The sequence below is a fragment of the Scyliorhinus canicula genome, chromosome 21 (assembly GCF_902713615.1).
Source record: "Scyliorhinus canicula chromosome 21, sScyCan1.1, whole genome shotgun sequence".
NCBI classification, from domain to species: domain Eukaryota; kingdom Metazoa; phylum Chordata; class Chondrichthyes; order Carcharhiniformes; family Scyliorhinidae; genus Scyliorhinus; species Scyliorhinus canicula.
The window spans coordinates 41,543,555-41,565,725 of record NC_052166.1 but is presented as its reverse complement, the minus strand read 5'-3'; the positions used below and the strand labels follow the sequence as shown (position 1 = coordinate 41,565,725).

At 45.4% G+C, this 22,171-nt stretch overlaps 2 protein-coding genes across 2 annotated transcripts in view; one reads left to right on the top strand and one right to left on the bottom strand.

Moving 5' to 3' along the window:
* LOC119955839 (prostaglandin G/H synthase 1-like) overlaps positions 1-21,605 on the top strand; it is a 165,852-nt gene extending 144,247 nt beyond the window's left edge. The window contains exons 11-12 of the mRNA XM_038782441.1: positions 741-1,052; positions 21,497-21,605. Coding sequence (XP_038638369.1) covers positions 741-1,052; positions 21,497-21,552 — 368 coding nt within the window. The 3' untranslated portion in view covers positions 21,553-21,605. The remainder of the gene's footprint in view (positions 1-740; positions 1,053-21,496) is intronic.
* Positions 13,736-22,171, bottom strand: part of LOC119955840 — a 42,111-nt gene continuing 33,675 nt past the window's right edge. Inside the window, exons 3-5 of the mRNA XM_038782442.1 lie at positions 21,950-22,016; positions 19,137-19,350; positions 13,736-15,938 (exon numbers count right to left, since the gene is read on the bottom strand). Of these exons, the coding sequence (XP_038638370.1) occupies positions 15,324-15,938; positions 19,137-19,350; positions 21,950-22,016 (896 nt within the window). The 3' untranslated portion in view covers positions 13,736-15,323. The remainder of the gene's footprint in view (positions 15,939-19,136; positions 19,351-21,949; positions 22,017-22,171) is intronic.

The window sequence follows — 22,171 nt, the reverse complement described above, 5'->3', positions numbered from 1 at the left end:
TTCTTTATTAAAATAATTATTTGCACCCAGAAAAGGTCGCTGAAAAAGTAGAAACGGTGTTTTTCTTTCCATTCTCTGGTAATCTTTTGCTAACTTTCTCCACCTCATTGATTCAGCGTTCTCTCACTCTAGCCAAGCTCTCATCTTCGCGCGGTGTCTATTTTTGTTCCTTGCTCTCCCTTGTGCGGCACCTTGGGGTGTTTTTTGTTTCTATGTTAGAAGTTCTGCATAAATGCTGGGTTTTTTTCTCAATTCATTCAGGGGATGTGGGCGTCACTGGCTGAGCGAGCATTTATTGCCCATCCATAGTTGCCCTTTAAGTGGCTTGCTGGGCCATTTCGGAGGGCAGTTAACAGTCAACCACATTGCTGTGTGTCTGGAGCCACATGTAGGCCAGACCAGGTAAAGATGGCAGATTTCCTTCCCTAAAGGGCGTAAGTGAGCGAGATGGGTTTTTGCAACATTCGATAATGGTTTTGTGGTCACCATTAGACTTTTAGTTTCAGATGTTTATTGAAGTCGGATTTCACCATTTGCCATGGTGGGATTCGAACACGGGTCCCCCAGAGAATTACCCTGGGCCTCTGGATTACTGGTCCAGAGACAATACCACTACGTCAATGCCTCTCCAAAATGCTTAGTTTGGCCTTAAAAACATGCAACATTTTCTTTTGTCATTTATAGAACATTTAGGGCATCTTGCTGAGTAAATTCAATCTGATTGTTTCCTTTCATTGTAGGTGAAACTGAAATAGCTGCTCAACTGGAGAAATTATACGGACACATTGATGCCGTGGAGTTTTACCCCGCGCTAATGCTGGAAAGACCGTACCAAGATGCCACTTTTGGGGAAAGTATGGTGGAAATGGGTGCTCCCTTTTCCCTCAAAGGACTCCTGGGGAACCCAATCTGTTCTCCAGATTATTGGAAGCCAAGCACATTTGGCGGGAAAACAGGCTTCGATATAGTCAACACAGCGACGCTTGAAAAGTTGGTTTGCCTCAACGTTAAGAAGTGTCCATATGTGGCTTTCCGTGTCCCATATGACATAGGTAATGACCGTGAGAGCGAAAAGAGAGAGCCACCCACTGAGTTGTAATCTGCCTGGGGAAATATTGGGCCATAGCAGTGGAGGTATTGGGCACATTAGAACATGCATCAAGGAATTATGCTCCTAATAACTCGGAGCTATTAGATTTGTTTAGTTTTGAGGGGCATATTGATCAAGTGACCAATAGTAAATAATCCTTTCCACCAAATTCTGCTTTAGGTCTTAACAAGTAGACAATATCCAACAGTAAAGTGCATAATATATAGGTTTTGATAGAAATACACTTTTTACCCAGGTAAAAATATCTTTTTATTCTCCAGGTAGCTTATTTTATACAGAACTGTGCTTCATTTTTTTGATGCACTAATTGGAATAGAAATTTGTTTGCGTCATGGGGGTTGATTTCTGTCAGTTCTTCAGAAGTATCAGCCCCACTGTGAAATATGAGCCCGATTTTTTAAGGCGTTTTGGATGGGCACCTAAATCAGGCATTTAGGCCCCATGAATAAGCAATTAGGGACATAGGGCGAGATTCTCCAGGACCAGTCCGCCACTCTTAACGCTGCTGCTAAGGGTGGACAATTTGGTGCTCAGCCGAGTCTCCCATTCCCAGCAGTGGGATCGGAGAATCCCACTGCCATGAACGGATGGGGAATACTGCCCACAACGGCTGTTGTGGACCCCTTTGAGAAAGTCATGCCTGTCGAGTGGGTCTGTCCCACCTCAGGATTCTCCAGAGGGCCCCGCAATCACCATTGAGAGATGGATGTTTTAAATTTTGTTCCTTTTGACAAGGACACCCCCTTCTGTGGAACCAGGAAACGGCAGCGGTAATTCCCCAATTCTGCAGGAATTAGGTCTGCTGCCCTTGCCCCCCCACCCCCGCCCACATCTTTTAAAGGATCTTGGTTTGAAATCAAACAGCGTTCCAATAAATGACATTTTGATTAACATTGATGTTTTAAGCGTGAGAAGACCTTGTTGATGAAAGATACAAAGGAAATTAATGTGTTTCTTCAGTGAAAATAGAATCACAAGGGCATGAATCAGTCATGTTACTCTTTTGATAAATTGGGGTGGGTTAGGGCGATTTTCCAGCAAATCCTGTTATGGTTGCTAACTCTCACGAGAGGGCCATAATGATGTTTGCGCCGGGGAGGTCTCACTTTGAATCTTCCCCGCCTCCCATTGGCGGGTGATCAGGTCCACACCCAATGAGGGCCTGAACCTGATCACCAGGCATTTGAATGCATTTTAATATATGAAAATAGCTTTGCACCATTGATTCCAGATTCGCTGTATGTCCACCCCCCCCCCCCCCCCCACCCCCCACCCCCCCCCCCCCGCTCTGAAAACGGAAACCAGTTGTGATGTCCACGCACGGGCTCGGAGTTGAGTATCGCTTCTGGGTGGTCAGGAACATGGCAGGGCATTGACCCCCCCTGACACTGACCCCTGGCGCTAACAGGTGGGAAGGGATTCCCCCAGTGGGGGGGGGGGGGGGGGGGGGAGAAGGGGGAGGTTCACATTAAGTGAGGTTGGGGGATGCCTGCATTAGTGGCGGTGAAGGGATAGATGCATATATTGCTGGTGTGAGCAGGGTGACACCTGCATTATAGCGGGGGGTGGGGGAGGGGGGAGGCCTGCATTGGTGGGAGTGAGGGAATGGGGATGTCTGCATTGCGGGGTGAGGGGAGGATTTTTTGCATTGTTGGGGATGGGGGGGGGGGGGGGGATGCCTGCATTAGTGAGGGGGGGGGGCTCGAATGCCCCGATGCCAGCGATGATGGGGGAGGGGTCATTAACTTCAGTTTGGGATTGGGGCACCCTTTAAAATAGTGCCCTGATCTCCGTGGAGCCAACACAAAACACACACCCTTGCTTTTTTCTGACAAAGTGTCAGAAGATCTGGAGCGAAAACATGCCAGGTGTTCAGTCAGAAGTTGAGACTTTGCTATTCTTTGGGAAAATTGCGCTCCAGTGTTTTCCACATTGGAAAATGCGCTGGGTTGGAGTATGTGACCAAGACAGATTTTATATTAGCCATGAAGAATGCCTGGTCCTGCTAATTATCTGGACTAAAATTTCAAACCACATTTTACTAACTACAGCAGTTAACATGTCACTGTTCATTGGTGTCCAAGATGGAAATCAAGATTGAACAGACAACTGGTCTTAGATGCAAATGAGCAGATATCTCTTGGTTTTCCACCACCATGCGGCAATGGGTTTTGTTAAGTTTTAAATTGTATTTTAAAACACAGGCCAGTTTCTTTGCTAATCTGGGGAACATCCTGGATTACTCCTAAACACGCCGACATTTCTCCTTGTAGTTTCTGCATTTGGCCAGGCCTTTCTGAGCTCCCCCCCCCCAATGCTGGCCCTCTTTTATCTGGCCAATATGTGTTTGTTCCGCCGTTGGCTTGCTCGGTTCCTGGCTGCTGTTCACAGCTTCAATTCCAAAGTGTGACTTCTTTTGGGAATTGTTATTGAGTTGCCCCTTTGTACTGGGTGCATGTGATTCACAGGATTGATGCCTAAGCTAATCCTCTGCCTTTCAAAGTGCTGATGTGGAGATGCCGGCGTTGGACTGGGGTGGATACAGTAAGAAGTTTGACAATACCAGGTTAAAGTCCAATAGGTTTTTTTGGAATCATCAACTTTTGGAGAGTAGCTCCTTTATCAAGTGAGCTGAGCTCCATAGGCCACTGATTCCAACAAACCTGTTGGACTTTAACCTGGTGTTGTAAGACTTCTGACTGTTTCCAAGTCCTCAATAGGCTATACTTTGGGGATGATTTCAATTTGTCTGAGGGACGCGGGGTAATAACTCTTAGCTTTTTAGAGCCACTGAAAAAAGTTTTTGTAAAGGATGCTCCTCACTGAGAACATGACCAAAAATGAGGTAATTAAGTCGTGCTCAGATGTTGCTGTGCTTGACCTGGGGAGATTTAGCAAGAAAAGACTTTAAAGGCAGTGAGCTATTGAGCGTTGCACCGTGCCGATCCGTGTGCTTTTAAAAATGTTTAATTTCTTATCAAAATAGCAAATGCTGAAAATACTCAGGTCAGGCATTGTCTTTGAAGAGAGAGAGAGACAGACAGAAACAATATTCCAGTTTGTGACCATGGAGGCCCATTGACCTGAAAGATTAACTTTGTTTCTCTCTCCGTGGACGGGGCCGGATTTTCCGGCGTTTCGCCAACAACAGGATCTTCCGGTCCCACCGAAGGTGATTCCCCTTGTGGTGGGCTACTCTGCGGCGGCGTGGGAAAACCACTCAATACCCATAGTCTTCAGCAGGACCTGAAGATCCTGCGTGGGGGGGGGGCTAATCCTGGCCATGTCATCTGACCTGCTGAGTATTTCAATAACAACATGTATTTAAATAGCAACTTTAACACAGAAGAATGTCGCAGTTGGCATTTGACAAGAGTGTCGTTGGTAAAACGTACTTTTGTGCCAAAGAAGATGCGATACCCAGTTGTTTGTCCAGCGAGGTTTTACAGAGCATCTTAATGCAAGAGGGAGAGCTAGAGGGGCTCAGGGAGGAAATTCCAGCATTTTCTAAACTTACTTCAGATTTCCAGCTTCTCAGATCGCAGAATGGTTACAACACAGAACGTGGCCATTTAGCCTCCGTGCCTGTGCCAGCTCTCTTAAGGAGCAATTCACCTCATGCCACGCCCCCTGCATTCCACCTGTAGCCCTGGCTGCATGCTCTTCCTTTTCAGGGAATAATCCAATTCCCTGTTGAAAACTACCTCCACAGGTCGGAGTTTGTGGAGCGGCTCTCTCAATGACAAAACTTTAACACACGATCAGGGAGGCTCCTGAAGTTATGGACGGCTTCTCAAGAAGATAATATATCAGCAGGAAACAGCCGCAGTGCTCCTCAGTGAGGAGATTGGAAAGGAATCAGATTCTTGTTTACTCTTTATTCCAGCGTAAAGCTGCCTCCTGGAATGGGTGGGTGCTTCACCCCGAATCTGTTCAGCGTCAGAATTCAATATTCAAAACTAGATTTTACAAGCACTGACAATGTAAAAGGAATATAAGATTAGCAATGACAGGCTAACCTTTTTAAAATAAATTTAGGGTACCCAATTAATTTTTTTCAATTAAGTGGTAATTTAACATGTCCAATCCACCTAAGCCTGCTCATCTTTGGGTTGTGGGGGTGAAACCCACGCAGACATGAGGAGAATGTGCAAACTCCACACGGACAGTGACCCAGGGCCGGGATCAAACCTGGGACCTCGGCGCCGTAGGCAGCAATGCGCCACCATGCTGCCCTATGGCAGGCTAACTTAAATACAACTAGGAGTGATGTTTCCAGACTTTTCTGTCAAACTCCCTCTTTTCCGACCTCCCTAAAACGGTGAAATGCCGTAAGTAAACAAATTTCTTGTGAGTTTAGCGTTGTGATGACCTTGATGTAAATTTGGCAAAGCATTTCAAACATGTGAAATGTCTAAATGGGTGATGCTCTATATCAATATTTAAATGTATGCTTGACAAAATAACTTATTTATACATTTGCTTTAATATTATGGTCAGAGTGTCTGGATATAATGAGTGCAGCTTTATTAGAATCAATGGGCAAATTCAAGTGTATTGGAATATATTAGGCATTCCCATCAGGGAATCGTGGTTAGTTGCGTTGGGTTGAGAACACGAGATGGATTCTTTATCATGGGCCTGTTAAAACCCATCATTACAATATGCTCACAAAGACATTTACTATGCACTACCATAAGCACTGAAGCCAATGTGTCATTTACTAATGCACCATAAAGCACTGGGGCCAATGTATAAGTTATACAGTTTTATTTATTGTTAATGTTGAGGCCTTTTTCTCGTGTCTTTCAGTAAATTGCACTAAAACAAAACACTCCAGTCAATTTACTGGCCTGGAATTATTTTCAGGCACAGTGGATGAATAATTCCCTTCTGTTCTGTAAGGTTTAATGGTCCCTGTGAGTAAATTGGCAGTTTACCCAGTATATACTGGAACTCTCATTAAGGAAACCCACTTTATTTCCATGCTTGGATTAATGCAATATTGTCCGAGAAAGACGCAGCAACAAGGGAAAGGAACTGGGTGTGTTGGCACTGTGAACACTAGAGCAGCATCCTGTGCCTCTTAGTCCATGTCAAGACATGGCCCACAAATGACTCTGAGAATGTCATTACAAAAATTGGAGTCGTAGCTATAATGGTGAGAGTATCTCGAGAAAACCCCATGATCACATTCACAGAATAAATGCTGTGTTGCAGGGACACACAATTGTATTTTGTGCGCATCTTTAATTAATTGGAGAATAATTACTGAACTGTGTCCGTGAGAGGTTTGCCATCCATCCAGGATGAGGTTATGATCATTGTGACTACATCATTCTCGGAGTCACTGTATTAACATTTATGGAAAAAATGTGATTCAGACTAAAACAAAACGCAAGTAGTTATTGCCAGAAAGGGGGATAACGTGAACAACATTGTACCCATTTTATGAGTGTGAACTCAATATTGGAAGGTCCAATTTCAGGTGCTGAACTGCCACACCCAAATACCTCTGAAATGTGCCAGCTGCTACTCTGAAAGTGTGTGACACTTAAGTGTGCAGAGCGCCCATCGTGGATTAAGTATTTGGGATCATGCATGTGGCAATTGTGTTTCTAGTATAAGGACATACAAGTTAGGGGCAGGAGCCGACTCCTTATGCAGCACCTTCCAAACTTGCAATCACTGTCAGATAGTAGGACAAGGGCAACAGATACACGGGACATTCCCCTCCAAGCCACTCACCATCCTGAATTGGAAATAGATCACCGTTCCTTCACTGTGCCTGGTCAAAATAATGGATATCCCTCCCTAGCAGCACAGTGGGTGTACCTACAGCTCAGGGACTGCAGCGGTTCAAGAAGGCAGCTCAGCACCACCTTTTTAAGGGCAGTTAGGGATGGGCAATAAATGCTGGCTGAGCAAACGGTGCCCTTGACTGAATGAAATAAAATATGACCCAAGTGCAGTAATACCATAGTTGAATTCTACATTAACTCCACATTAATTCAGTGCCCAAAAGACTATCAATCACAGTCTTGAATAAACCTATCGACTGGAAATCCACAGACCTCTGGGGTAGAGAATTCCAAAAATTTACAACCTCTTGAGGGAAGAGATTTCTCCTCAATCCGAAATCGCCGCCCACTTATCCTGAGTCTATGACTCCAGGTTTTAGCTTCTGCCACAAGGGGAAGTACCCCATCACGCTCACTTAGAATTTGGTATGTTTATATTGTAAGAATTCTCAATTGAAATGGATCTTGATATATTCCGGATTTTGAGGTGTAAACACAGCTCATTGGCAGGCGAGAAATCATTTTCTGAGAACTGCACCCCATAGCCAAGGGGTGCAATTGTCCCTCTTCACCGAAATATTGCAGCCCGCAGCCATCCCGGGTCCACTTCTCTCACTCCGTCCTCCTCCTACTCAGGATATGGCCAGCATTGGAGCCGGCTGCGATTGGTCATGCCTCTACCAGAAGGTTACCTTGGGACTAATTAGCGCTCACAACTTGGTGGGCAAATTCAATCGTCTTCAGGCCTATGTTCTGGTAGAGTCGGGCTTCTCTTGCAAAAGCGTCAATTTAATCCATCATGAGAAGCCTCGTGGCCCTAAATTTAGGAAAAGCTTCAGCATTAGATGTGATAGGCAGGTATAGAGAGTACAGAATAAACATACACAATGGGGGATTTCAGGAGAAATCAAGTCCGTGAGGTTGTTGGATTGTGGAACTATGCCATAGGACGTAGGAGCAGAAGCAGGCCACTCGGCCCATCGTGTCTGCTCCGCCATTCAATGAGATCATATCTGAAATAATAATCCTCAACTCCACTTACCGCTTTATCCCCATAACCATTGATTCCCTTACTGATGAAAAATCTATCTCAGCCTTGAACATACTTAACAACCCAGTCTCTAGAGCTCTCATAAGGATTGGCTGAGACTAATCGAATAGATGCATAGAAGCGATATGAGCTTGAGGGGGGCAGGATTAGAATGATATATTGATAGGAGTAGGAGGAAGCTTATATCGAGCATATCCATCAGCATAGAGAAGTTTTGTTGAATGTCCTATTTTTGTACTGTAATTTCTCTGCAATTCTAATATTACTGCTATCAAGAAACCTTTTTAACTAACAAGAATGGCCTTCATGCTAACGTTATGAAAATTGAGGGCTGACGACCCTGTTGCTTTTGATTTGACCAAATTAATGCAAAAGATGAATATTTAATTATTTTTTGGAGATTTTCTCCAGAAGCTTATAACTTAACTGGTGTGTTTGACTAGGGACCTTCTGTGTTCCTTCTTTACAATTTATTCATTTGTTACTTTAAAAAAAAATAAATCATGCTTTCTCAAAAAAAAACACTGGTGGAAATCAAGTTTATTTATTTTTCAAACAACCTGAAAAAGGAAGAGGTAATAAGAATCAGCCACAGACGGTGAATCGACCAAAGTAAAATCAGATTCCTTTTACAGACAAGAGTGTGCACATTTTCAACAACCCGATAAAACAGTTTACAAAATAACAGTCTTAAATTAAAATCAATGGCAGCTTCGGGGAGCAAGGTAAATTTCCTGCAGAGGTTGCGAATAATTGCCCACAATGTCTAACACCAGCGATTTCCTGCATTTAAACTGCAGTTATACCTGCAGTGCAATAAGTAAACCTTTGACATTATCTGCATCAATTGAACCGGGCTGCATTAATCATGGGCCAAATGGCCATGACAATTCTGTGATGTTTAACTAAAGAGTTGATTCGCAACAGATTCAATTTTAGATTTAACAGGACTCTATTTCTCCTGCACCATGACCGTACGAATCTGCTTGGTTAATAAATACGTATTTTTTAAAGCCCAGATTCATTTTCACTCATTTTGGCCCAATATAGGCTGTTTTTTTAAAAATCTGTATTTTCAATAGTTCTGTGTAAGCACTTCACTCTTCCACAGATTAGAACCGATCATGGATGTGGCTTAACATGGGCTGGTGACAGTATCGCTCCAACCAATCCTACTAACTGATTCAAATCACAGCAATTGCTGTCAGCACATGTACGCAGCTGCTCGATATCAGCTTCGGAGTAATTGGGAACCCAAAATAATTAAAGTCAGCAGATTAGCGACCTCCTTCCCTCTGGTTATAGAATAAACACAAACAAGTGAAACACCTACTCAACATTAATAGCACCACAATAGCAATGTGTCAATAACCAGTCAATAGGATGTCTCAGTCATTTCCTGAAAAGGAGATATGGGATTGTCTTTTTGCAAATGCCTCATCTGTGTATCTTTATCGCAGACAGTCGCAGTGGAGATTGGAACATGCTATTTACATTCAGTAGATAATCACAAATGAAACATCCATTACTCCAGGTGAAAGTGAGGTGGAATAGCTGCATTCAACATCAAGGGTTTTAGTGCACCAAAGCACCTCTGCTTAATATCTAGTGTGTATTTGTGTCACTACTGCTGCAGTGACTGAATTTAAAACACTCTGTGTTGAACATTTCAGTACACAGAAGCTGTATCACCATTCCTACCATCTCACAACACCAGCTAACAAAACTGCTCAGTAGATACTAATACATTTTTTTCCAGAACAGACTATTCGGCACTACGATCACAAAAATTGTTGATTTATTGTGAGCTTACATAGAATTTGTATAAAATCCATAGGAAGTCTGTTAGCACACAAATGAAATCTTTTAGAATTACATCTTTCATCACTTCAATGTTGATCATTTAGTCAAATGCAAGTTCATATATTGTGTATGGGTTGATTCAGTTATAGCTCTTCCACAGATTCTGTGATGACATATGTAGAATAAATTGGTCTTCACGTTGACTGACATGGGTTGGCATTGTGATTCAAAACAGTGCAGCGACTTCACAAATTGCAGCACTCTCCTGAAAATCTCTTCAGGGAGGCTGTTAGGGGAGCTGCAGACAATGCAGCATTATTGTAATGATCTAAAGGATAGCACGGTGACACAGTGGTTAGCACTGCTGCCAACGGCGCCGAGGACCCGGGTTCGATCCCGGCCATGGGTCACTGTCCGTGTGGAGTTTGCACAATCTCCCTGTGTCTGCTTGGGGTTTCACCCACGCAACCCAAAGATGTGCAGGTAGATTGGCCTGCTAAATTGTCCCTTAATTGTAAAAAAAATAATTGGGTACTCTAAATTTATTTTAAAGAAATATTATTGTAATGAACCTAATATATATTTGTTGGAATGAATATCAAGGGTTTATGCTGAATGATTCAATCAGCATTATTCATTGTCAAGAGGTTAATTGACCTGAAAAATGAATCTGGATAGACTGACACTCCCAAACGTACAACATTACCACCAGATTTATGGATGGATGGATGAGATGTTGAGCTGTGGCGATGCTACACTGCTAGTGGAGGACTTCCTTCTGTGTAACCGTCAAGGACATCTCTTCTGGGGTCAGGGAGCTACAATTGAGGAGACTGCTCTGTCCTTTTTTTTCCCTGTTTTATTCATCGCTGTCTCTTGTTTCGGTAAGTTTATGATCAAGGGGAACGCGGGGATGTCACTTGGGTTCATTGAAATATTTTCTGATCATGTTTGATGTGTTGGGACGGATGTCATGCGGTCATTATTGAAAGTGTTCTTACTGCGGATGGGGAGTATTTTTAAATGAATAAAAATGTTATTCTTGGTGGGAGAAAATTACATTTTTGATCAATGACCTTAAAGTTTCTAGATGGCTCCACGTGGTCCTCTGATTTGAGGTTATAGCAGGAACTATCGAATCTCCTAAACATCTGGGGCGGGATTCTCCGTGCCCCCGCCGGGTCGGAGAATCGCCCGGGGGGGTGGCATGAATCCCGCCCCTGCCGGCTGCCGACTTCTCCGGCACCGGAGATTTGGCGGGGGCGGGAATTGCGCTGCGCCGGTTGGCGCCCCCCCCCCCCCCCCCCCTCCCGGCGATTCTCCGGCCCACAATGGGCCGAAGTCCCGCCTGTTCTACGCAGGTCCTGCCGGCGTAAATTGGAGTTGGTCCCTTACCGGCGCCCCCCCCCCCCCCCCCCCCCCCGGCGCATGCGTGGACCCACGCCGGCCGGCGGAGTCCCTTCAGCCCCGGCTGGCACGGCGCTAAGGGCCTTCCACACTGGCCAGTGGGGCACAAACCACTCCGGCCTAGCCCCTGAAGGTGCGGAGGATTCCACACCTTTGGGGCGGCCCGCACCACAGTGGTTCCCGCCACTCCACTCACCGTTTCTGTCCGCCCCGCCGATTCCCGGAGAATCCCGCCCCCGGCTACCGTGTTATCAGGGTTAAGGCAGACCTGCTTTCCATTATTTGCTTCAGGATTGTTCAGCTCTCAGCCACTCACAAGCAAATCAGTGGGGTTGCTGGTTAAAAAAAACATTCACTCTATCCCAGGAAAAGGACAGAAACATTGATTGTTCTTCCAGCCACTCGGAACAAAACAAGAAGCTGGAAGTGGAACCCATGTATTAAAAACAAAATCGAGCTGCATTCAAAATCAAATTAAGGAAAGGGGTTAAGAACTATGGAAACTAATAACACCCCCCCTCAAATAAAAAAGATCAAAAATTAACGTCTCAAAATATAACGTAGGAACATGCCAAAGATGAAATGCAATCTGAGCTTTGAAGCAATGTTCTTTGTGTCCTTGTAGGTGGAAGATTAATGTGTTATACAAGCAGGGCCTACAGGGTTTTGGAAGAATCAGAGAAGAGTTTCAAAAGTAGAAATTGTGGTGATATGCCTATGGGCTATATCATAGATGGATGGTGTGCGACTCCAACCAGCAGGTGACGGTGCAGACACACAATGCGGTCTCTAAACCAAGGTCACGTGACCAGTCACTCCCATATGAGGGGATACACATCCGGCCATCGTCAGAAGATTGAGAGGGTATTCATAAATTCATAGAATTTACAGTGGAGTAGGAGGCCATTTGGCACATCGAGTCTGAACCGGCCCTTGGCCACACATCCACCCTGTCCCCACAACCCCACCCAACCTTTTTTGGACACTAAGAGTAATTTAGCAAGTCCAATCCACCTAACCTGCACATCTTTGGACTGGGAGGAAACCGGAGCACCCGCAGGAAATGCACACACACACACACATGGGGAGAACGTGCAGATTCCGGAAAGACAGTGACCCAAGCCTGGAGCTGTGAAGCAACTGTGCCAACCACTATGCTACCGTGCTGCCCCAGCTACCTGTATTGAGACATCCAAGTGAACATAGAACATAGAACAGTACAGCACAGAACAGGCCCTTCGGCCCTCGATGTTGTGCCGAGCAATGATCACCCTACTTAAACCCACGTAACCCGTATCCCAACAATCCCCCCCATTAACCTTACACTACGGGCAATTTAGCATGGCCAATCCACCTAACCCGCACATCTTTGGACTGTGGGAGGAAACCGGAGCACCCGGAGGAAACCCACGCACACACGGGGAGGACGTGCAGACTCCACACAGACAGTGACCCAGCCGGGAATCGAACCTGGGACGTTCGATGGTCTGGTCGGTGCAGATTCCAGAGGAGTAATAAGCAGACTCCACGATAACACGGCCTGTATCAGGTTGCTATATTACCACATGAGACTCAATAAAAGATTTTGGTTTGGGCAAGTCGAAATGTTTGGTGAATTCCTTCGTACTGTACAAAGGACCAAACACAACAGAAATGAGCAGGATCTTCACCGAAGCTAGACGGAAGCTCACTTAAAACTGACCACTGGAATGTGAACCAGTAGTTGAGCTTGATTCCAGAACAATACAACTTAAATATTGGGTGGAAGGAAGGTTAAGGATGTGGGTCTGAGCAACAATATATCATTTTGTTGATTTGATGAGGACAAATATTTCTTCGAGTGCGTAATCATAGTTATGGTATCTTTGTTGGGTTGGGCACATCTACGAAGTCCAGAAGATAAATCATGGGCGGGATTCTCTGATCCTGAGGCTAAGTGTTAACGCCGTCAGAAACGCCGTTGCGTTTCCCGACGGCGTCAACACGGCCCCAGGATCAGCAATTCTGGCCCCTACAGGGGGCCAGTAGGGCGCTGGAGTGGTTCATGCAGCTCCAGCTGCTGATTCGGCTGTGGAATGGGCGCCGAGGGATGCGGGCAGGCGCAGTGGGTCTGGCGCGAACCCGCGCATGCGCCCACCGGCACGATTTCCGCGCATGCGCGGTGTCTCACTTGTCCGCACCGGCCTCGACCCAACATGACGCAGGAGTGCAGGTGCCGGCGTAGAAGAAAGGAGGCTGGGAGACAGGGAGGCCCACCCGCCGATTGGTGGGTCCCAATTGCGGGCCAGGCCACATCGGAGCCCCCCCTCCCCCCCCCCCCCCCCGCACCCCCCTCCCACCCTTCAGGCCACCCCCGGACCCTTCAACGCCGAGGTCCCGCCGGCTCAGAGCAGGTTAGAACGGCTCCGGCAGCACTTGGTTCTTTTTTTACGGCCGCCCGGCCCATCCGGGCTGGAGAATCACACGTGGCTCCCGACTGGGGCACAGGATAGTGAGCTTTACTCTGTATGTGACAGGGCATATTAATAGACACTTGTTGTTCCTAGTGCCCCAGACCCTGCCATCAATATCCCTCAAATAAATGCACAGAAACCTCCGTTGGTGCATTAAATAATATGAACATAGGAGCATCAGGAATAGGCCATTTTAGACCTTTGAGCCCACTCCACCATTCAATGCGAGCATGGCAGCTCCACCATAGAACCCAGCCCATGCAGTCGAGTTCATGGGAAGGATGCATTAATGCTCCTCTTGGCTTTTTCTGCTTTACTGAGCTGCAAATAGTAGTCCCATTAAAGCTACTGGCCATTCAACCTCAAGGACCAATGGATGCACCTGTTTGGCACAAACTCCATTAATGAGTGCTTCAGAATTGCATCAGGGGTCCTTTTGATGTTATAAGACCACGATTTACATGGACTAATAAGGCTCGAGCTTAGTTTTTCATTTCGACCTGGATCTCGGGTGGAATCAGTTGCTAGCTAATTGCTGTGTTGCTATTTTGAAGATGGAAATCTCCATTCTCCCAGTTCGGAAAGAATGAAAATTGGCCAGGGTATAATTTTAAAATAATCTGTGACCTTCAGCTGTGTGTTGTAACATTTGGCACTTAGCTCTGAGTGAATAGCCAGACTTCGAGTTCAGCACATTACTCTGAGAAAGGTCCATATGGTCAGATTAGGTTTCCTTATGAAGAAACAGTGTCTGTGCTGTGAAATGTCATTATATGAAGTGCTTAGAGCCATTTCAATATAATAGGTTGCTATGTGAATCCATAATTTATTCCAGATTAGAGGCGAATACAAACAACATTCATTCACTTATATTGTTAGCAGTATTTTAGGGACAGCTTTAAGCCAGTGATTTATTCTTCAAAATGGATATTAGGATTCAGCAGTGCTTTTCACCTGTGATGCGGTTATTTAATAAACTGTCTTCCAGAGGAAGAAAGAGAAAGGGGAATGAATGAACTGAATTGGAAAGATTTAGAGGGATGAACAAAAGAGAGAGGGAGACATGATTGCCGTCACATTCTCCTTATACTCAATTATTAATGGCCGGAGTTTTTCCAGCCATTCCCGCCAGCGCCATCTTCCAGTCCCGTCAACGGCGAACCAGAAGATCCCATCAATGGTTGGTTGCTTCCGCCGCGACGAAACAGGTAGGGGGGGGGGTTAATCCAGCCCATTGTCTCATAGGTTCCAGCATTGAAGACTGTGAGGAAGTATGGGGATGGGAAGAGAGTACGAGCCCACCTTACATCTCACACAGTCCCTCCTTTTTCACATACTGAACCTCAATCGTAGATAGCCCTTCCAAGACTTAGCATTTCTATGTTGTCATTATGTTCGCCTGTGCATACAATATATTTTTAATGCTGTGCCTTCCTCATTAATTCTCCATCAGGATCTCATTACTTTTTGAATGTAATAAAAAATAGCAAAAACCTTCTTTATCTGTACAGAAAACTGTGCCGTTAGTTATCAATAACAGTACCGGCTAATGTAAAGTGTTTGGACTGGCTAAAGGAAATGAAATATTTGGAATGATTCTTCTCAGCCATGTCATTGATATTGGCACAATACTCTAGTCCAACTGCACTGCCTAATTGGAATATAAACATGTGAAGGAATAGTTTTGCCTGTAGAGACTACAGTGTTAGTTCTGTGTTGTTATCTGCTGATTGTCCATGGGGTGCACAGGGGTTTCTGCACTCGCCCTCAGGAAATGTTACCTGTTTATGCGAAGTAGATGCAAACAGCACTGCTGCAGTGTTGGGAACTGGGGTTGGAAGGGACGGTACAGCTGGGATTTGGGAATACACAGGAACATCTGCAGCCACGGATGTGATCTCCGTGCTTTTACTTTCAGTGCTAGGAAGGCTCTTCGACAAGTTGCTTGAAGTGGGCTCGGTGTGAGGCTGCGCCTCTCCACGATTCGCAGGCTGCTTTTCAACGGTCTGCAGACTGAAATATGAAGCTCCTTGCATTTCACTGTCAGAATGTATGCTAACATGCAAAAGAGCTTGTTCCTCTCTCCGCGAAGCCTTTTTGGTGCAGCAGGGGATGGAGTTTGACCGAGTTAGCTTCTCTACTTTTTGACCTTCTCCTGTGAAAGAACTCCTGTTCTGTTCCACCATTAGCACAGAAGCCAATGGCCTTGCTTGAAGGAAATCACTTTGTGTCCAAGTGTTTGGGTTTGGTACTATGTCTTCTTGATGTGAAAGAGATGATCTACTCCTGCTGAGAATGGGGATTTTGACCTCCTTATGTAAAGAGAACATGAGAATTATTAAAGCGACAGTGTGCAGTTTTAATCCTATTGTACATTAAACTGTGGACATTAAATGGTGTCGGACAGAAAACATTTTTTTCAACCACAATTTAAGAGACTTATTTGAAAAAACACTATTTTAAAGATGTACAGTAAAACCCAGGAGGGAAGAGGCCTTGGAATTACCAATGTTTTCCAGAGATCTGTGTGCAATGGCAAAGAGTGATGGGGTCTGGTAGCACTGGACAAGAAGGTTCTTGGGTGTGGGAATATGGAGAAGGGGTTCCGGAGTCTGAATATCAAAGTAGTGGAGGAGGGAGTTGATGGAGTGTGGCAATGATGGGAGGATGATCTGGGGTTGGGGGTGGGGAGCAGTGAGAAGGGTACTCTAGGATAGGAAGACCAGAAAGCGTTAGTAATGCCTGGAAACACTTGAGCTAGTAGATTAGAAGTGCGGTAGCAATGGAAGATGGATTATGGGCCCTGCAAGCACCAGGAGTTGCTGGACTCTGAGAATATTGGGAATAGCAATGTTTGCATGTGAGACAATGAAGAGGAGGAAGCAGTGGTTCCACGTTATTGATAGAGAGGTCGACTGAATCTGGCAGTTAGTTAGAGTGGATGTTCTGAGGAGAGGTGTTGTAAGGGGGTTTGAGATAATAGGCAGAGAGCCCTTGACTCAGGGTGATTGGAGGTTCGGGTAACATTTGGTATGCTTGTGTTGTGATGAAGTTTACAGAGTCAAATATTATTATGGAAGGAAGGAGGTCAGGAAACATTAATTGACCCCTTCAGATGTTTTACAAGATTGTTTTCCAAGATTGAAATAGTAAAGCTGTTGCAGTTATATAATTAATCAATTAACAGCTTAAGCACACTAGGGTGCTTCAAAGAACAAAAATATCGCTCAGTCTCATTTACGGAAATCCACTCCCAAGAACAAACGTAATCTCACTCTTGCCCTCGGGACCAGTGTTTGTGTTTACTACCACTGCCTCAGCCAAAGTTGCAGCAAGCACTTTAAATAACAGTCAATTCACTAAGGAAATCGTATTTTTGTGAGGAGGACCTACATTCAGAGAGTCTCAGAACAAGTTAACTATGGCTCTTTTTCCAGTTGATAAATATTGTAGAACAATGGAACATGGTCACTAATCAGTTATAAGATAGTGACTAATCCGTTATAACATGGTGACTATTATAATAATAATCTTCATTGTCACAACAGTGAAGTTACTGTGAAAGCCCCTAGTCACCACACTCCGGTGTCTGTTCGGGTACATAGAGGGAGAATCCAGAATGTCCAATTCACCTAACAAGCACGTCTTTCGGGACTTGTGGGAGGAAACTGGAGCACCCAGAGGAAACCCACACAGACACAGGGAGAAGGTGCAGATTCCGCACAGACTCCCAAGCCAGGAATTGAACCTGGGACCTTGGCACTGTGAAACAACAGTGCTATCTACTGTGCTACCATGCTGACTAATAGGCTATAACATGGTCACTAATCGACATTAACATGGTGACTAATAGGTTATAACATGGTGATTAATTGGTTGTAACATTGTCACTAACCAGTATTAAGATCAGTAAGAAGTCTTACAACACCAGGTTAAAGTCTAACAGGTTTGTTTCAAATCACTAGCTTTTGGAGCACTGCTCCTTCCTCAGATGAATGAATCGGTACGTTCCAGAAACATATATACAGACAAAGTCAAAGATGCAAGACAATACTTTGAATGCGAGCATTTGCAGGTAATTAAGTCTTTACAGATCCAGAGAGAGGGGTAATCCCAGGTTAAAGAGGTGTGAATTGTCTCAAGCCAGGACAGTTGGTAGGATTTCGCAAACCCAGGCCAGATGGTGGGGGATGAATGTAATGCAACATGAATCCAAGGTCCCACAAGAGTTTTTCAGGCGGTGGCAGCCTTTCCTGGACTTCCTGGCGGAATGGTAGGGAAATAGGCCAACAGCAGCAGCAACCCGGGGGGGGGGGGGGGGGGGCAGGCAGGGGGGGGGGGGCAGGGGGAGGGAGGGGGGGGTCTGGAATGGGGGGAGGAAGAACTGTGTATATGGGTCTGTGGGATGTGGCGGGTGCTATCTCTTTCCCTTTTGTTGTTTGGGTGTTTTTATGTTTTCTTTTTCCTTTTTCCTTTTGTTTGAAGTTGCTCTTGAAGTTGGGGGTGGGGGGGTATTGTTCTTGGGGTGTTACTGCGGTTGTTTGTTAATAGAGTTAAGATGTTTATATTTTGTAAAAATTTCAATAAAAATTATTTAAAAAAAAAAAATGAATCCAAGGTCCCAGTTGAGGCCGTACTCATGTGTGCGGAACTTGGCTATAAGTTTCTGCTCGGCGATTCTGCGTTGTCGCGCGTCCTGAAGGCCACCTTGGAGAACGCTTACCCGGAGATCAGAGGCTGAATGCCCTTGACTGCTGAAGTGTTCCCCAACTGGAAGGGAACATTCCTGCCTGGCAATTGTCGCACGATGTCCGTTCATCCGTTGTCCCAGCGTCTGCATGGTCTCGCCAATGTAACATGCTTTGGGACATCCTTTCCTGCAGCGTATGAGGTAGACAACATTGCCAAGTCGCACATTGGCGAGACATCGTGCGACAGTCGCCAGGCAGGAATGTTCCCTTCCAGAACTTTATAGCCAAGTTCTGCACACATGAGTACAGCCTCAACCGGGACCTGGGGTTCATGTCGCACTACATTCACCCCTCACCATCTAGCCTGGCTTGAGACATTAACCTGGGATTACCCTTCTCTCTGGATCTGTAAAGACTTAATGACCTGCAAATGCTCGCATTCAAAGTATTGTCTTGCCTCTTTGACTTCATCTGTATTTATGTTTCTGGAACCTAACGATTCATTCATCTGAGGAAGGAGCAGTGCTCCAAAAGCTAGTGATTTGAAACAAACCTGTTGGACTTTAACCTGTGCTTCTTACTGTGCTCACCCCAGTCCAAGGACGGCATCTCCACATCACAGTTATAGGATGATTCACTAATTGGTTCTGAGATGAACTGTTGCTTTTTAAAACTTCAATCATGGTCCCAGTTGCACTCAGTGAAACCCAGTTCCTGGCTGTTTTACTTCCCCGGTCCTTATTGGATTTGCCAATGCCTTGTTCTTGCCACAAATTGTTACTACCTTCATCAGAGGAATAACTGAAGGGCATCCCTGACCTGTTGCTCTACTTTAAAAGACTCCTGGTGTGAAGCCTGGAGGTTGTTGTTTCCACTGATGGAGAAGAGGCTCTCGCTTTGACTGGCCAATGGAAACTCCGCTGTCACTGTAATGGCTTTGACTGACGGCTGCTTCGGCGAGGGACCTATCGCACTCTGCCTCTCGTGAGGTGTCTGTTCAACAGCATCACTGGGGCTGTCCTCCTCAAATGCTCTGTGTTCAAGAAATGTATGATCCATCATAAAGTCCTTATTCCTTTATTTCAATACATCTTACAAGGCAATGTATTGAGCAACAATGCTTCATATTTACAATGACACATTGCATCACTTAAAGATATTGGTTAGGGAGAGGATTATTTTGATCTTTTCAATGCCTCCATTATCTTGCACAGGCGTAACACAAACAGAGAGCCTGAAACTTCACACCCAGTTCCAGGACAACAAGAGGAAGTAACGTCTAAAACAAGTTTTATTACATTTGTAAAAGGAACCTGGATTCCAGCCGCACGCTATTTCCTGATATTCCTGAATGCAAGATGTTGAATGATCTTCACACCCATAAACAAAACCCATCCAAAGTTGCTCGGAAGTTAACTATATGCAGACTTAAATTTGAGGCCTAGTCAGAAGGCAAATTTGTTCATTACGTCTCATGACTATTTTTCGGTTACTATTTATGTTTCCAGGATCCTCTGTGGCACCCATTGTGTGCCTATCAAAGGTACCTTTACACCCACCTTTACAGACCGAGGTGTGGTTACCTCTTTCTCAGAGGATTAGGGCACACAAAGATTCCAATTCACATTGACTTAAGGATATCAGTAAAATATGTGAAGGTCTGACAAAGTAGTCCAATCGCCATATGTTACACCTTAAGCTGTATTACATGAAAGGTATGTCAGAGTGATGGACAGCCTCCAGAATCTGGCTTGGCTGGATTGACCACAGGTGCAGTCACTAGCCCACACTAGCTGGCAACCCAGGTTAAACACTGAGTTAGCTGACCCCTTCTCTTGTCTCCAAATTCCATTTCATCCCCTCACACTCAGTTTGCTTTCACCCGATTTTTCCTGTCCCTTCCTACAGGCTGCCATTGACTTTTCCAGAAGGTGTTGAGAATCTTTGCCTCCTGCACTATTTTAAGTGGCACCGATGCAATTTTCCAGCATCCTCACTGGGCTAATTCACCACAAAAGCTCCGACTTGCACTTATAAGATAAGGGGCAGGATTCTCTGATCCTGAAGCTAAGTGTTGACACCATCGTAAACGCTGTTGCGTTTTACGACGGCGTCAACAGGCCCCCAGGAGCAGCGATTCCGAGCCCTTCAGGGGGCCAGCACGGCACTGGAGCGACCCACGCCACTCCAGCTGCTGATACCGGCCTCAAATGTGCGCAGTGAGTCTGATCATGCGCGCTGCGACTGGTGTGATTGCGCGCATGCGCGGTGGCTTCCTTCTCCGTTCCGTCCCCGACGCAACATGGCGTAGGGCTACAGACGCCACGCAGAGCAAAAGAGGCGCCCAGCCTGAGAGGCCGGCCCGCCGATCGGTAAGCCCCGATTGCGGGCCAGGCCACAGTGGAGGCCCCACTCCACTGAGCCTCCTGTATCTGTGTCAGGTATTTCAAAGAGCACTCATGCTTAATCCCACACCCCTGTGTTTTTCGATTCTGACTGAACTGATCGATATTGGGGTCTGAACTTGGAAGAGGCTAGAAAAATCTTGGACCTGTCTGGTTTACATTGCAGTGGGGTCTATGAACCCTGCTCCTGTATCAGAGGAACCGTAGAACCATAGAAAACTATGGGTGAGGCCATTCAGTCCATCATGTCTGGGCCGACCAAAGAAGAGAAAAAATAAACTAGCCATTCGTTTTCATCCCAACATCCAACATCTGATCCGTAGCCTTGAAATTTACAGCACTTCAGATGCAGATCCAGGTACCTTTTTAAATAAGTTGAGCGATTTAGCCTCAACCACCAAATTAAGCTGTGGCCACAAGTCAGCGAAAACCCTCTGGGTTTAAAGGTTGTTCCTCATGTTTTCACCCCCCCCCCCCCCCCCCTCTCCTAATCCTTCTACCAATCACCTTAAATCTGTGCCCCCTGATAATTGACCCCCTCATCCTTGGAAAACAAGTCTTTCCTTCTCTACCCTGTCTAGGCCCATCATAATTTTGTGCACCACAATTAGGTCACCCCCTTAGCCTCCTCTGTTCTTAGGGAAACAACAGGAGCCTATCCACTCCAAGAATTTGTTGTCTTACTAGATTTCATATCTCATATTGCTTTTACAGACAGTGGATGTTTTTTGTTCATAGTTGCTGATTTATCGTTTTTTTTCCTTCACTTTGTAGAGAGCAAAGATCACACGAAGATTTACCCAGGACAAGTCAGAGACTGCTTTGTTTGAGCAATGTGAATGTTACTCCCTGTCACACACAACATGTTCTGCGGCTAAACTAGACAAGTCAGAGACTGCTTTGTTTGAGCAATGTGAATGTTACTCCCTGTCACACACAACATGTTCTGCGGCTAAACTAGAGCTATGTTTAGGGCAAGCTCGTCCCTTTAAGGCTGCTAATCTTGGGGTCAGTTAGAGTTTAACCCACGTTGGTGAGGGAAGTTCACAGATTGGTCAGTGTTGTTTTTTAAAACACATTTCCAACACTTCATTGTGTGAAATGTGATACATCGACACCAGCAGGTCTTTAGCCTCAAATTCAACCCTTTTCTGGTCTGCAGAATGACTCAACTTAGTCTCAGAAGCTAAACCTAGCTCTGAGACGTTACTAGAATTACTGCTGTACCTGTTGTCATGCGTTTGCATCTCAAAGTGACCTCTGTTCTGACTTGACGTTCTGGAGGTGCGCGGCACTGAAAGGAAGCAAAAGGACCCAGTTGTCACAACAGGAGTTACACAAACGTATGAGGTGATTTCTGGACCTGCCTCAAATCTATCCTGTCCCTATGTACTGCAAACGAACTCCTCTACAAATCACTACTCTGGCTCACGAAGCAGTCAATGTGAT